General features: G+C 52.8%; 1 protein-coding gene across 3 annotated transcripts; it reads left to right on the top strand.

The window, feature by feature from the left end:
* Window positions 1–1300: 1300 nt before the first annotated feature.
* On the top strand, window positions 1301–15649 carry CPN1 (carboxypeptidase N subunit 1). 3 transcript variants are annotated; one of them, XM_065639189.1, is made up of 10 exons: window positions 1301–1376; window positions 2251–2383; window positions 6833–7029; window positions 7757–7912; window positions 8388–8570; window positions 10117–10228; window positions 10954–11093; window positions 11410–11509; window positions 13400–13518; window positions 15423–15649. In XM_065639189.1, exons 2-10 carry the CDS (start codon window positions 2251–2253, stop codon window positions 15552–15554), a joined length of 1272 nt encoding a protein of 423 aa, XP_065495261.1. In that variant the 5' UTR covers window positions 1301–1376; the 3' UTR covers window positions 15555–15649. The 3 variants fall into 3 exon arrangements, with proteins under 3 accessions (XP_065495261.1, XP_065495260.1, XP_065495262.1); XM_065639188.1 differs by having other exon boundaries at window positions 1306–1376; window positions 2052–2383; XM_065639190.1 differs by lacking the exon at window positions 11410–11509 and having other exon boundaries at window positions 1306–1376; window positions 2052–2383; window positions 15423–15504.
* Window positions 15650–16288: the final 639 nt, after the last annotated feature.

Raw genomic sequence — 16288 nt, 5'->3', positions numbered from 1 at the left:
TGAAGGAGGTGAAGGCATTTGCCACTGCTGTGTGAGCTGCCAGCTCCACAAAATACCACCAGACGTGGTTTGCTGTAGAGATACGAGCTGTCCTGCTATACCCATGCTCGCCGTGCCCTGCCTCAGCTACTTTTCCTTTGTTTTCTATAAGAGCTGGGAGAAGCTAGCACCTCCAAGACTGTTTCTTGTTACCTGATTAAAGACAGGTGCAATGATATCCTGCTCCTGAATGTGTATTGCTCTGAGACTGACTGACAAGTGGAGATGTAGTGGGATGGAGCTTAACTGGGAGAAGGTATTAATGCTATGTTTATACATATATAAGTATTTTTTTTCTGGTCATGTCTTCAAGAGATATTTATTCAAAACCAAGACTTTCACAACCTGTTTTTTGTTTTGTTTTCTTTAAAGGAGCCATAATTGAGAGGAGGATGCTGTGCAGATGGGGCAGGAGACCAAGAAGGCACAGGGACAAGGACAGAAAGGACTGGTATGGTGAGAGTGGGCCAGAAGAAAGTTGGAAGCGGGAAAGTCTGAGTAAGCCAAGCCAGGAGCAGACAGACTGTGTGCTTTACCCGCCAGTCTGCACTGCTTGTGTTAGAGGCTATAAGTAGCAGCTTCTTGGTTTTACCACTGCTCTTCCTGGGAAGCCGATGCAGAAAGGTGATCACTGACCCAAGTGGATGTGGAGGACAGGTAGGACAGCACTGGTGCTGGGCAGCACTGGTAGAGGATGCTTGGCTGGAGAGAGAGGCAGCTAGAGCAAACCCTGTCACAGGGTTTAGAGCAATGTAGCGTGGATCCACCTCAAGGCTGAAAGGAAGACAGATGTTTAGCATGGCACTGAGTATCCTGAGAAGCCCATTGCTGATGACAGGAGGAGATCCTTTCCAGGACAGCATAGACAGAGCAGTGTGGCTCATGTTAGCAAAGGGATCCTTTCTGCTGACACATCCAGGTGTGACAGTAAATCTTTTGGCTGTTTGTAGTCATGTTTGGGCTCTGTGTCAGGGATGTCCTAATAAAGATCTCCATCAGAGCCACTAAGATGTGGAGTTCTAGCCCCATGGGGTAAGGCTGCCTCCCACAGCTGCACCCATCCATGGGCAGAGCACAGGGACCTCCAGGTGACCACTGCCCACTGGGGCATGGGTGCATGTAATAACAGAGAGGTGGAAAGGAACAGTCTTCCCCAAATGTCAGAAACAGTCTGCAATTCTGTTTATTAACAGACAGTGGGGCACTTTCATCTGGCTTTAGGCTGTTGAGCTTTCTTCTGCTGCTAGTTGCCTGATGCCTGTTGGACACCATTATCTTGGTCACTTCCAGTGCACAGCAGGGTGACACCCGAGCTCAGAGCAGCGTTCTCCTTGCTGGTACGTGTTCAGCAGACAACCCCTACATCAGACCCCACGTTGCCCTGTCCTCCCCTTGTGGCTTCCTAGCTGGGCTGCCTGGGTTGGCAGCTCCGGGGAGAGCGATGCGGTCTCCGCCTCTGTCCCGGGAGCAGCAGCCTGCCGGGTGAGCAGGGGCTAGGGCAGAGGGCCCGGCAGACCCGCAAAGCCTGCGCTGATGTCTCCCTCTGCTTCCCCAGGAGATGGGGCAGGAGAGCAGGAGCGGCTCCGAGCTGGCGGCCGGGCCCCGGGGGGAGCGGCGGGAGCTGCCCGCGCCGGGCAGGGCTGCAGAAGCCGTGCGGGCACCGGGGCCGCCCCGGCACCGTTCCCACTCCGCTCGGCTCTTGCCCCACCGACGGGCTCGACGACGGGCATGCCCTCCGCCCGCCGCCCCTTCTCTTCTCCCCCGCCCCGCCGCTTGCCGTGCGCTTGGCAGCCCCGACGCCCTCCGCAGCCAGTTTTCCAGCCCTGTGCTTCTTCTGCAGTGACAGCGAGTGGCTGCGCGGGCCTGTTTACTATCCGGTTAATAAGTGAGCTGGAGCGGGGGGAAACTTCTCCGACGGCGGAGAGCGGGCTCGCCGCGGAGGGCGGGCGGGGGGAGCGTTCCTGCGCCGCGCGGCCCCGGCGCGCCCAGCTCCCACCGCCCCCCGCCCGCAGGTGCAGGGGGCTGGCACTCGCAAACTGGAAAGAGCTGGTTGGAGTTTGCACTTTAAGCTCCCGGCTGGGAGGGAACCGGGGGCTCGGAGCTGGTTTGGGCGCCGGGAGGATGGCTCGGTGGCTGCGGCCCCTCGTGGGAGCCCTGATTCTGCTCGAGGGGGCGGCTGCGCTCAGCTTTCTCCATCATCGCTACGAGGAGATGGTGCAGGCCCTGTTCCGCGTGCAGAGCCAGTGCCCCTACATCACCCGCATCTACAGCATTGGCCGCAGCGTCGAGGGCCGACACCTCTACGTGCTGGAGTTCAGCGACTACCCAGGCATCCACGAGCCCTGTAAGTATGGGGGGACAGGGATGTGGCGCTTTGGAGAGGATGGGAGTCATTGCTGCACTCCTGGCCACACAGCATCATTGGGCACAGAGTGGTGGTTATATCCCTTCCCAGGTAGGACTCCCAGTGATGCCTGGGTGTCAGGCAGTGCCGGCTCTGGCAGGGACCCCATAGCCAGCCCAAGGACAGGCACCCAAAACACATGCACACGTGCTGTGCTTGCATGAGCTGCAGCGTGGCCCAGGCTCGTACTTTGGACAGAGCTCTGATTTTTCAGCACAGGCTACCACGAGAACCCAGGCAAGTCCATCAGAGCACCACACCTGCAATGCCACCTTCTCCCTCCCAAACCAGAATTGTGCAGGCTGGGGAAGGGAGCACCCACCCTCCACCCTTTGCTGCTGGATAGTGACAGGAGAGAAGAGTTCAGCCCTTCTTCCTCCAGACCGCAAAGCAAGGGGACAGCAAATGAGAAGCCCCAGCAGAGCAGGCGCTGTGCTCCCACAGCCCCACCAGCCCCACGGGCTGTGCAGCCCCTGTGACAGGCAGGTCTCAGGGATCTCTACCTCCTGCCACGTGGCCCTGCAGAGCCTTGGCAGCCACAGCCCCCTGAGCTGCTGCCTGTGCAGCGTGGAGACGCTGCCGAGCCAGACCTTGCTGGCAGCCAGGTGCCCTGGGGGGCTGAGGGAACCAGATGACTCCCAGGCTGGGGGCGTATGCACAGGGCTTCCTCACTTCCCCACCTTGTGCCCCAGAGCCACAGAAGCAGACAGGGCTCTGCCTGCTTTTTGCAGGATCTTTTGCCTTTTCAAATCCTGGCTTGCTCTCTGGTGTGGTTAAATGCAGGGGCTGACAAGTCCAGGCAGCCAAGTCACGTGCAAAAGCGCTGGCAGTGCTGCACGGATGAGCAGGACCTGTACCTGCACTCCCCTCAGCAGGGCAGCGCCCCCAAGCCCTACTGTACCCTCTGCTCCCCTCCTGAAGCCCAGAGTATTGCCTTCAGGGATGCCAGGATTTGGGATGGAAGGCTTCCCACCCTGACCTCCTCCATGCCAGCCCCATTTGGTACAGGGAAACCTGCATGCTCCTGAGGACACCTCGGGCACCTCCACAGCACAAAGCAAGGAGTGAGCAAAGGGCATGGGCAATGCGCCAGTGGATTTTATAAACCTGCGGAGCTTCAGGAGAGCAGCTGAAAGTGCCCCAGGAGGTGATCGAGATCTACTCTGCCCCAGCTGGGCAGCATGGACCTGTGGCCCTGTTTGTAGCATGGGCCACCTTCAGGCTGCCCTTTAAGCATGTAGCATGAGGACTTCGGGAATCTGTGGGCTCCCTTGAAGGCCATGGAAAGTAACTCCGAAAAGCAAGCCTAGTGTTAGTGAGCATATGTGCAGTAATTAGGATCTGTGTGGCCACGTGGGTAATGTTTAGGGGTCTGCATATTGAAAAAGGCTTGCAAGTCCTGCCACAGACTCAAAGCAAGCAGCAAAGAATCCCTGCTGAGACCTTATATTTTTAAATAAAGGCTACACATATCCCCTGGACATTTTTATAGTTTTTATAACTGGATTACCTAATTAAACCAGTTCTCATGTCTCCTGAAATTTAACTAGGTCAAAACACATTGCCCACCTGTGGTCTCCTGCGCTGAGGCACAGTGATCAAAAGATACGGAAAAGCAAAAGGCGCGGGGGATTTTGGAGGCAGCAATGTGCGACACGTGGCCCTGTGGTGCTTTTGCCTCGGGGATCCTGGCAGACACCGTGTGTGGCAGCAGGGCTGCACGCTGCCACAGTGGGTCTGGCTGCTGCTGGTGGCTGGAAAACTCATGGTGCAATGCGAGTCTCAAGTTCTGGCACAGACGGCATTTATAATGACACCCTGCTTTTCCTTGTTCTTCTCTGACCCTTTCATGTGAAAGTCAGCTTTCCTTTTTAACCAAATTCCCCTGGTATCTCTCATCTTACCACTGCTAACTCCAGCCTGCAAGGGGGCATTATATTTTCCCACAAGTAACTGCTTTAAAAGCCCGTCTGGGAAAGTGTAACCTATCCATCACGTGTGGTGCCTCTCCTTCAGCAAAGAAGCAAGTCCTGCTCCGGGCACTGTCTGCCTGCAGTCTCTAAATCTGTATTTCATCATAGAATGGTTTGGGTTGGAAGGGACCTTAAAGATCATCTAGTTCCAAACCCCCTGCCATGGGCAGGGGCACCTTCCACTAGACCATGTTGCTCAAAGCCCCGTCCAACTTGGCCTTGAACACTTCCAGGGATGGAGTGCCTACAGCTTCTCTGGGCAGCCTGTTCCAGTGCCTCACCACCTTCATGGTGAAGAATTTCTTCCATGTATCTAATCTAAATCTACCCTCTTTCAGTTTAAAGCCATCACCGTTTGTCCTATCACTACATGTCCTTGTAAAAAGTCCCTCTCCAGCTTTCTTGTGCATCCCCTTTAGGTACTGAAAGGCCACAATAAGGTTCCCCTGGAGCCTTCTCTTCTCCAGGCTGAACAGCCCCAACTCTCTCGGCCTGTCTTCATAGAAGAGGTGCTCCAGCCCTCTTATCATCTTTATGACCATGCTCTGGACTCTCTCCAACACGTCCATGTCCTTCTTATGTTGGGGGCCAGAGCTGAACACAGTATTCGAGGTGGGGTCTCACGAGAGTGGAGTAGACAGGGAGAATCATCTCCCTTGACCTCCTGGTCACACTTATTTTGATGCAGCCCCAGACACAGTTGTCTTTCTGGGCTGCAAGTGCACATTGCCAGGTCATGTTGAGCTTCTCAGCAACCAACACTCCCAAGTTCTTCTCCTCAGGGCTGCTCTCAATCTGCTCTCTGCGCAGTCTGTATTTGTGCTTGGGATTTTGTCGACCCAGGTGAAGGACCTTGCGGTTGGCCTTTTTTAACTTCTTGACGTTCACACAGGCCCAGCTCTCAAGCCTGTCAAGGTCCTTCTGGATGGCATCCCTTCCCTCCAGCGTGTCGACTGCACCACAGAGCTTGGTGTCAGCCACAAACTTGCTGAAGGTGCACTCAGTCCCACTGTCCATATCACCAGCAAAGATGTTAAACAGCACCAGTCCCAATACCAGCTGCTGAGGAACACCACTCGTCACCAGTCTCCACTTGGACATTGAGCTGTTGACCATAACTCCTTGAGTGTGACAATCCAGCCAATCTGTTATCCACCGAGTGGTCCATTCATCAAATCCATGTCTCTCCAATTTAGAGACAAGGATGTCATGCAGGACAATGTCAAATGCTTTGCACAAGTCCAGGTAGATGATGTCAGTTGCTCTTCTCTTATCCACCAATGCTGTAACCCCCTTGTAGAAGGCCACCAAATTTGTCAGGCACGATTGCCCTTAGTGAAGCCATGTTGACTGTCACCAATCATCTCCTTATTTCCCATGTGCTTTAGCACAGTTTCCAGGAGAATCTCCTCCATGATCTTGCTGGGCTCAGAGGTGAGACTGACTGGCTGTAGTTCTCTGGGTCTTCCTTTTTTCCCTTTTTAAAAATAGGGGTTATGTTTCCCCTTTTCCAGTCAGTGGAAACTTCACTGGACTGCCACAACTTCTCAAATATTATGGATAGTGGCTTAGCAATTTCATCTGCTAGTTCCCTCAGGAGACTGTGACCTCATTTTAGAAAAGTCAGTGGCAAGAGACCTTTTTGCTTGTAATGAAATTGCCTGAGGGACAGTTTGATCCATATTCAACTCAACCACTGAGGGTTTCTCCAGGCTTTTTTCCCTGTCCCTTGAGGGTAAGGAAGCCTCTAAACCTTTTCCTTGGAGGCAGGTGAAGGGGAGGGAGAGGAGAAGCTGCTGATGCCTCCCACCACCCCAGGAGTCAGGGGCTGACAGGCAGCAGCCAGAGGCGACCGTGCCCTTCCAGTGAAAGAGCACGGCTCACCCCAAGCCAGAGACTGATTTTATCCTGCTGAGTAGTGAAAAGCTCCTTTAAGCATGCAGAGCCAGGAATGTACCATGCTGGTGAGAGGCACTGAGAGCAAACAGTGAAGGGCAGAGGTGGGAGAAATGGGCTGTTTTCTCCCCTGCCACCCGCTGCAGAGCTGGGAGGCCCCGGAACCCCAGGGCTTGGAGCAGCAGCAACGCTGCCGGTGCTCCATGGTCCCTCTGTGCTGCCTCTGCCCAGTCTGAGACCAAACCACTGGCAAATACATCCTCTTGTGTGCTCTGAAAGCAAGCGGCAACCTTGTGGAGAGCCTGAGCTGCTCCCAGGTGTGCTGTGCAAAACAGAGCAGAGCCCATATGAGAACTGTGCCACTCTCCCTCACTGAAGTTTCCGTTTTCCAAGGGAAAGGGCTATTTCACACCGTTTACTGGGCATCCTTTGGACTTACCCAGGCTCCCTGCAGTAGGAATTGGCTCTTACCCCCGTTGCAGCCTTGGCTGACAGTTTCACTCTCTGTTGCTCTCTCTAGTGGAGCCGGAGTTCAAGTATGTTGGGAACATGCATGGGAACGAGGTGCTGGGCCGTGAGCTGCTGCTGCAACTCTCCGAGTTCCTGTGCGAGGAGTACCGCCGGGGAAACGAGCGCATCACCCGCCTCATCCACGACACGCGCATCCACATCATGCCCTCCATGAACCCCGACGGGTACGAAGTGGCTGCCAAGCAGGTACCAGGCAGCGATTGCCTCCTCCAGCTGGGTAGGGGCAGAAAGCCCTTCAGATCCCTGTGGGATCCCCGTCACTGTGCTTGTGGGGAGGGAGCACCCTTCCTCTCCATGCTCTGCCAAACCCGGCCCCCTCAACTGGCAGCATTGCTCTTCTGCTCCTGTGCCCAGGGCTTGCACTGTGTGTCCTGCCCCAGGTGTCCCTGGCAGATGGTGGAGGAGGCTTCCTGCACCTGCCTTGCCCTCTCCAGAAGTTATTTGTCACAGGATGGTCACTGCAAACTCCCTACGCCAGGTGGCAGCTGAATGCCACTGTCATGAGCAGACAGGGACATGAGGGATGGGGCAGGGGGGAAGCCCTCTAATCCTCCCCGAAAACCTCATCCTTTATAGAATCATAGAACGTCAGGAGTTGGAAGGGACCCACAAGGACCATCAAGTCCAACTTCGTACTGCTAGAACTCAGGAAAATATTTTATTCATGGTTCTTCTGGTTGAGGCAAATTATTTGTTTGGCTCATGCCTTGCTCTGTCACCCTGGAAAACAGAGATACTGTTATTGACTTTCCCTGTCAGTACCAATATTCTTTATTCTCCTGCCAGCAATAACATGTGTGTTGTGACTCAAATGCATGAAGCACTGTTAGGACAGCCAGTCCTTGTCACCCTGACACCCAGCCTGCCTGCGCCCACCCTGTACTCACCCCCATGATGCACCTTTGCCCCGCAGGGCCCAGACAGCAACGGGTACTTGACGGGGAGGAACAATGCCAATGGAGTGGACTTGAATCGCAACTTCCCTGACCTCAACACGTTCATGTACTACAGTGGGGAAATCAGCGGGCCAAATCACCATATCCCACTGCCCAACAACTGGAAAAGCCAGGTACCCATCTGGGATGCTGTGAGGGCTTTGGCATCCTCTTAGAGTGGCCCAGCACCCAAGCAAATATACTGTCCTTTGGCTTGCATGGTGCTTGTCTCCTTCCCTGTGCCTCCAGCATGCAGAGAAACCATGTAATCCTGCCCTGTATCACAGCTTACACCTCTGCCAGGAGAGGCCGGCATCACAGCCAGCTTGGGGAGGAGGTTGCAATCCAGAGGAGGTGGCACATGCTGGCTAATGCCTGTGCCTTGGGGTTTGGGGCTGTGCTGGGAGAGCTGTAGCAAGATGTGCACCAGAGGAGCCAGCTCTGTGCACCAGGGTGGGCGGTGGACAATGGAGGAGGCTGCAGGGGCTGAAGCAGGCACATTGCAGGGTAGGGTCTGATGTGACTGATCACACCACAGCCTGACATGGACCAGCAGCTGGCCCAGATGTGGCTGAGCTCTTCTCCTTGTCACCGGTCCTTTCCTCACAGGTGGAGCCGGAGACGTTGGCTGTGATCCAGTGGATCAGCAGCTACAACTTTGTGCTCTCAGCCAACCTGCACGGTGGAGCGGTGGTGGCAAATTACCCCTATGACAAGTCCCAGGACCAGCGGTTCAGGAACCACCGGCGCACGGTCAACACACCTACCCCTGACGACAAGTTGTTTCAGAAGGTGAGCATGGCCCCAGCGGGCAAGGGCATTCCCACAGCCCTGGCAGGGTGCAGCATACGAGAGCTGGCTGGGAGCCTCTGGGTCACTGCCTCACACAGGAGCCAAGCCAGGAAACGTGTTGGAAATAGCATTTAGCAGACTACGGCATTGCTGCCAGCCACTGGCTTGTGAGCCAGCTCAGGGCAGTCCCAACATGAGCTGGTTCTACCGCATGGACAGGCCAGTCATAACCCTCGGGAGCCCCTTCCTCATCCATGCCATGTTTAGGTTCCCCATAACCCCAGTACCACCAGTGTCTTCAGTACCACCCTGCTCTTCCAGAGCTAGAGCCTGCCCCTAGCTTTGCTTCACTGTTGTAGCATGCATATATGTATATGTTTGTTTGTTTGTTCTTCCTGGAGAGGTGGCAGGGCTTGTCTGGGGGTCTGCTGAGGGCAGGATACGGGAGGTGAGTGCCCAGCAGGGGCTTGTGGATAGTGAAGAATAAGAAATACAACAAAAAGAGTGCCAAGAGAATAGGCAGACATCAGGGAATGTATCAGTGTGTGCTGCTGATCCTGCTAGCTCTAGTTGAAGCGTGTGGTTTTTCTCTATTGTTAAAATGTCCTGGAAAACAGTGCCTTCAGTCACTGCTTCCATTAGGAAATACCCAGCACAAGACGAAGCAAGTCTGCATTAGAACAGTTAATGAGAAAAATAAGTCTGAGCTGGAGTTCAGCCTTCTCTGGAAGCAGAGGCTGTGCAGGGGCTTGCCAGGACCTGCTGGGATCAGGGCTGCACTCAGGCCCAGATGTAGAGAGGCTGCAGTCTGAGGCGTAGCCTAATGACACCCACATAGCCTCAGAAGTCAGAAATGTTGCAAAGTAACTGTTTTCCTACTGATAGCAGATTACACCAGCATCTGAACCATAATACAAGGCTATAGAGTTTCCATTAGAAAATGCAAACAGCAATCTCTTAAACGGTGTCTTACACAGATGACAAACTTTGGATGTAGTAGCCTGATTTTAGCCCTGCCCTCATACCTAAAAGTAAGCAGTAGTCTTAATAAGGGTGATAAACAAGTGGTTGCCAGAACCAGAAGTTGCCCAAATTATTTCTTAATACAAATTCCCCTGATGTATGTGATATTTGCATCAGCACTGACACTGGTTAGTTTTCCTCGCGTATTTGCTCCCCCTGTTAGTGCCATTTGAGATGTGTGGGCCAGCAGTGATGGGGCTGGGTGCCCCTGCGTGGGCCCACTGCCCTCCACTCCCCCTCATCTCAGCAGGAGCAGGGCAGAAGCTGCCTGTGCCAACAGCAAGCCTCCAGCTTGCCAGATTTCTGCTCTTCCTCCTCCGCCTTCATCTGCCAACATTTCATAGAGGTCCTGGCACCTCGTGTTGTATTTCATGGCAGCAAAATGCGGGAGCTGTCTCCTGTCTGACTTCCCTCCCACACTCCCCAGCAAAGCCCGTGCAGGAGGGGGGATGTTTTGCCCAGAGTTGGGCAGGGTCCCCAGCCACCCAGTGCTGGAGCGGTGACCAATGGATGCTCTCTTTAGCTGGCCAAGACCTACTCGTACGCCCATGGATGGATGCACCGTGGCTGGAACTGCGGGGACTACTTTGCTGATGGCATCACAAATGGAGCATCCTGGTACTCGCTCAGCAAAGGTAAGGGCTGGGCAGATGAGCACCAGCTGCAGCACGGTGTTCAGCTGAAGAGAGGTGAAGGGATAGACGAGAAACCTCAGGACAGGATGGGCTGGGGAAGGGCTGTGGTGATAGCACTGTGCCCATTACTAGATACAGTTCTGGTGTCTGCACCTCAGACTGGGAAGTGGCTTGGGAAGACTGGAAGTGGCTTGGGAAAGAGCCACAGAAGTAGTCGAGGTCTGCAGAGAGCTGCTGTGTGCTGCTGGATAAAAGAAGCATTAATCTGTTAGCGTATTTGAAAATGCTATGGCGTAACTCCATCAGGAACCACAACTGTGACCAACGGGAAGACATTTCTCGTAGTGGCTAGCTCCTGAAAAATCTGTTTAAAAAAGGCATAATGAAGAAACTGAAGATCAGCAAATTAGGCTAGAAAAAAGACTGTAGAGCAACTGGAAAGGGACATACAGCCCCTATGGTACCAAACTTCCCTGAGCTTCTGGAGGCAGAGTGGTGAATGATCCATCTGAAGGAGGGTGTAAGGCGGCTATAAGGGAGGGAGCTGCACCAGGGGAGAAGGTGCTGGTTGTGCTGCATGGAGGGAGGAGGCTGCACCTGTGGAGCAAAGAGGAAGAGCAAGACAGTTCTGCTGGAAGACAGACATGGGCCAGGATGCCTGGGAGATGGGAGCGGGGCAGAAAGGGGGCTTTGCATTGCCCTGGCCATGGGCTCTTCTCTTCCAGGCATGCAGGACTTCAACTACCTCTACACCAACTGCTTTGAAATCACTCTGGAGCTGAGTTGCAATAAGTTCCCGCCTGAAGAAGACCTGGAGCGACAATGGATGGCCAACCGGGAGGCCCTTGTTGCTTTCATGGAAGAGGTAAGGAGGCAGTCCTGGGACCTATGCCTTTCTCCTGCAGGCTTCCATGGGTCCCAGCCCTGGTGGCAGGAGACCAATGGAACCTGGGAGCACAGGGGTGGAAAGGAGGTGGTCATGGAGCTCACTGGGTGCCCTAGTTGGCAGGCTTTGGGAGGGGTTTTGTGTCTTAGACTGGCTCTGCTGGGGAGAACCAGGAGATCCAAGGGTATGGGGAAAGATGGGGTTGTCACCAGAGTTCTGCACTCCTTCAGTGCTGGCAATATCCTCTTGAGCAAAGGAAGGTCCTTGGCCCAGCAGTGTGTCTCCCTCCCTGCAGGTCCACCAGGGCATCAAAGGGATGGTGTCAGATGAGAACAACAATGGCATTGCAGGAGCAGTGATTTCTGTCCAGGGAATCAGCCATGACATCACCTCTGGTGGGTTGTTGGTCCCCTTGTATGCTGTCCCTTTTGGATACAGCCTCTCGGAGGCTATTTGGGTATGTGGGAGGGGGTTAGCAGGGGAGGCTATAAGATGTGTGGCCAGTATGATTTACTTCTGAAAAACATTAGGTGTGAGGATTGAGCAGTGCACAGTGCTTGTGCGTGCTGGACCAGGGAGGACTTAAGGCTTGGGAAAGAACAAGGTGAGAACTGGAATGCAAACCTTACTGTAAAGGACTTCGGAAAGTCAATTCTGATTTTATCTCAGAGAAAAGAGAAAATGCATTTATATATAATCAAAGAGAAGACTGAGAGAATAATCTACTCAAGTATCTAAGTATCTACACAGTGCTGAGAAAGTTAATAGCGAAGGACACGATGGCAGGTCAAGATGAAAGGCTGAAAGTTCAAGCCAGAAAAAAATTAGACTGAGAATGAAGTGCCACTTCAGTTTATCCAAGTTGTGGTGGTTTCTCCTTTGCTGGCTGATTTTGACCTCCTTTTCAGCCAAACCAGACATTACACTCTGGCTACAGAAAATAGCCGATACTCCAGCTCTCCAGATGTTGGACTATGAAATCATCAAAACTCCTTCTGGCTGTAGGACTATGACCCAGTGACACTCTAATATTCTGCACTTATTATGCCAGCCTGCATAGGAAAGGGGAGTGTATGAGAGATCACAGATTCACGGAGCTGCTGGCTGCAAGAGCCCTCTGGGGCTTAAAACAGGATTGTCCCCAGCGTTGGCTCTCATCAGGCGTCGCTCCGTCCAGCCCATTCTCACTGACACGCAAGGATGGAGATTTCACAGCTTCTCTGCTGTCCTGTGCCAGGGCTGCACCACCTTCACAGTGAAGCTGTGCTCCCTGATCCACTCTGACGCTCCTGAGCTGCCATCTGTGGCTGCTGCACCTCGTTGTATTGCCTGGCACTGCTCAGAGGAGTTTGGCTCCATCACCTTTGTAGTTGCCCTTCAAGTAGCTGCTGGCTGTGAGCAGATCCCCCTCTGCCTCCTCCCAGCCAGACTGAGCCCGCCTGGCTCCCCCAGCTCTCCTTGTGTGGCCTTAGCTCTCCCTGTGGGTCAGGAGCTCTGGTTCTCTGATGTCCCTCTTGAGCAGGGGGCACCAAAACTGGGCACAGTATCCAAGTGCAGCCTCTCTGGGACTGAACAGAGGGACAAAATGATCCTCTTTGACCTGCCAGCCACCCTCCCTCTTTTCCCTTGGAAGCCCCTGACTTCTGTGTCTCACACCAATTAGCCTCACAAGCCAAAGTGATACAGGCTGCCTGTAATGCTTTCTCAAATTCGCAGTACCCATCCAGTTCCATAGATGGGAATACACTGAAATTGTCTAAGTCATTCATAATTTGCTGCTGCCTCATTGTTGGCCATCCCCCGTCCCCAACCACACCAGTGCACAGTCCATCAAAGTGCTCCTGAGGCTTCCTTGTGCAGGGAGAATCAGGCAGGGGAGCAACTGAGCTGATGAGCAATTTAAACCCACTGATAACCCAAATGTGGCAAAATTGTATATGACAGGAATTAGAGGTTGTGTTATGCATAAAGAATCAGACTGGAGATGATTGCCCTCAAGTCTGCTGTCATCTGACTGGTGAATGCTCAGATTTGCATTTGGTGTTTGTCATTTGGTGTTTACTTGCAGACTGACGTCTACTCTGTAGCACTAATGAGACATCACTTGCAGTCTACCAACGTGAACCCAGCCTCATGGTAGCCGGCAGATCTGGAAGGAAGGCCAAAAACTGGGTTTTGAAAGCTACACATCCTCAAGGAAGTTCACCCAGCAAGAGCTACTGGAATAGCTTTTGCTCTGCTCCCTCTACATCCTGAGTGCTTTCTCTTCTCATCCTGTGTTCCAGGTGATATGGGAGATTATTTCCGGCTGCTGCTGCCTGGCACTTACACTGTCACAGCCTCTGCAGAGGGGTACCAGCCCCAGACGGTGACAACAACAGTGGGCCCAGCTGCTCCTTCATTGGTGAGTCAGGCTGCAGAGTCACCCAAGTGCCTCCAAATGTCTTCACCCTTGTAAGAAAAACGTAGCAGAAGATGTCTAGTGAGCTGTAGAGAAAGGAGATGGGATGTAGAGCATTGCCAGGAGCTACATGCTGTCTGCTTTGGCAGACACAGGGCTCCACACAGCTCACAGAGACGGACAGGGTGAAGGCAATGCTGTGTGCCTCTCGATTCCTTACTGAGGGCTCATAGCTGCACTGGGCTGCCCTGCCAGCTCCTGTGTCCCTCTGCCTTCTGGCTGTGGGGACAGACCCTGGCTGGCTAGGGCTGCTGCTCTTTAGCTCTCCCTCCATCCTCCCCACTCTCTGGGATGTGATAATGTGGAAGCAACATCTGTTCCCTGAGGTTCCACTCTCCCCCTGGCTCTGTGGGTTTCAGTGCTCTGCTGTCACTTCCATCCTGCCTGGAACCAAACACATTATCAAACTCATAGCAAGAGGCTGAGGTCTGCCCTTCTTTCTGGCGAGAGCGCCCAAGACAGATGGAGACTGGGTGCCAACAAAGAACAGCCAAGCATCTTTGGAAGATGAAGTGAAACCAAGTGCTCTTGCCAACAGTGTGGCCTCTACAGCACCCTTCTGAGGGCAGGCTGGACAACTAGAACTTGGTTATAAAAACAGCGGGTGGTGATCCCTGCCCCCTGCTGTTGCCCTGTGAACACAGCAGGACTGCAGATGCAGCCTCCTCTGAGGACTAACAAGAACCCCCCGGCTGCATCATCCTGGCACATCATTTGCTACGCTGCATGTACACTGGTCAGGCTCTGCCGTAAATACACTGTGGTGGTTCTCCCACCCTCTGTCTCTTCATCCCAGCCTACCCAGCCTCTGAAGTTCTTCCAGAGCTGCCCTTTTCTCAGGATTAGAAACCTTCTAATTTTCGTCCTAAATTTATTTATGGTCAGTTTATTCCTTTTTGTTCTTATGCCAACATTTTGCTTTAAATAGTCCCTCTTCTTCCTTGGTATTTATTCCCTGATTTATTTATAGAGAGCTGTCAAGCCCAGTCCTAGCCTTTGTTTTGCTAGGTTAAGCACCCAGCTCTTTGGCTTTCCTTTTTGAAAATAGATTTTCCTTCTACCATGTTATTGTAGAGGAGTGATTTGTTCCCCGATGGTCTCATTTTTGCGGATCTCCCCTCACAGCAACCCTCCTGTCCCTTTTGCCCTCCACCCCTGCAGCACCTCCCCTACCCACCATTCACCCCAGCCCTCCCCCAGGAAGCCCATATAGCCCCATTCTAGTTTCATCTTTCTGTATGGCCTCCTCATTCCTCATTTATCTGATGCTGTGTCCTGCACATTTCTTGTCCCCTCCTCCCTCTCGTACCTGCTTGTGTGGCTGTAGTGGATGGAGCTTTCTTTTCTGTAATTTTTTTGCCTCAATCTACTGGAAGCACTGTTTGCTGAAAGACAGATTAAGCAGGATTCAGCTAACAAGATGCAACTGAAAAAGGACTGTCTGTCCTAAAGTATTCTGTGTATTAAATATACACAGAGATGCAAAGCAATGCTATTTCTCTACTCTCTCATGAGAAAAGATGAAGAAAGAGCATAGCTCAGTCCCTTGCCTTTCACAGTACATCTTCCAAACCATCCTAGGACATCACATTGCCACAGGAGCAACTCTCTACATAAGAAATGTAGCTGAGTGTTGGTACAACATTTTCCACAGGGAAAAAAAAAATGTTTCCAGCTTATTTAAGCACTGAGTTCCCATTGTATCCTAACACTGGCTGAGGCCCCTTATTGCTTGTCTTGGCCCTAGAGTCAGTTTTGAAGTCTTGCGGCAGAGGCAGGTCCTGCAGACCCCTGAGCCAGCAGAGCACGCACATGGCGTTACATGGTTGGTTTTGTTCTTTCTCCAGGTGCATTTCCAGCTCAAACAAGATGTGGTGAGAAAGCCCCCAGACCGTAAAGCCTCAGGCACACGCATGAACAACAAAGCCCTTCAGAAGAAGGTAGTGCCAAGAGCCACTCGTTGGGGGACCCAAAGATGAGGACAGCTCACTTGACTGAGAGTTGGGAGAAGCCGTTTATACAAGGCCTGGCTGATGACTCCAGCCAGTGAACTTTCCAACAGTCCAGCATGAAACTAGCCCAAATTATTAGGTTATTAAACAAGGAAGTATTTAATCCCTGAGCAAATCCTGAAGTCATTCACAACGAGGTGTGTCTGGGCTATGGTTTCCCAGGCAGCGTGTCAGTAACTGCTGAGTTCTTCTCTGCACTTGCTCCATCTAGGAGACCTCTGCTCCCTTTACTCCTGGACTCAGTTGCTACAGCTCACATGAGATGCCCAGCATTGGTGCAAAGCAGGGTGAATGAATCCAGCCCCTGGTCTTTGCTGCACTCACAAACTGGGCATGTGAATCCTGGCACTAAGTCCTCTGGGTGCAAGTGCCATGCTTCTCCTTCAGGTAAGGACAGTTGCTGCCTGCAAACCTAAAATAGTTAGTGGGAGGTCAGTTTTAAAGCAGTCAGTGATGTGACCAGCTCTGAACACAGGTTGTCCCGTACGTAGCACAGCTGTTGCTGGTTGGCAACACCACAAGTAGGAATACAGCACTAGGAGGTGGTGGTCCAAGGTCATCTCCTGGCTGATGTCACATTTATCTTGATGTGCAGATGGGACTTTCGGGTAGCTGATTTGAATTATTTGTAGTCAGACAGGCTGAAGTGATACGTTCTGGCAAAAGCTAAGGATTATCCCCTCTCCTTATGTCTTCAGACC

Source organism: Caloenas nicobarica, chromosome 7 (assembly GCF_036013445.1).
Source record: "Caloenas nicobarica isolate bCalNic1 chromosome 7, bCalNic1.hap1, whole genome shotgun sequence".
Lineage (NCBI taxonomy): Eukaryota > Metazoa > Chordata > Aves > Columbiformes > Columbidae > Caloenas > Caloenas nicobarica.
Note: the sequence above shows the minus strand (reverse complement) of the source record. Positions and strands in the feature narration are given on the sequence as shown.

Excerpts from the sequence above, each read along its gene's own strand:
- CPN1 (XM_065639188.1), top strand. The coding sequence starts at position 2,161 with ATGGCTCGGTGGCTGCGGCCCCTCGTGGGAGCCCTGATTCTGCTCGAG. Across the intron at positions 7,030-7,756 it reads ACGAAGTGGCTGCCAAGCAG|GGCCCAGACAGCAACGGGTA; the intron begins GTACCAGGCAGC and ends TTTGCCCCGCAG. Across the intron at positions 7,913-8,387 it reads CCAACAACTGGAAAAGCCAG|GTGGAGCCGGAGACGTTGGC; the intron begins GTACCCATCTGG and ends CTTTCCTCACAG.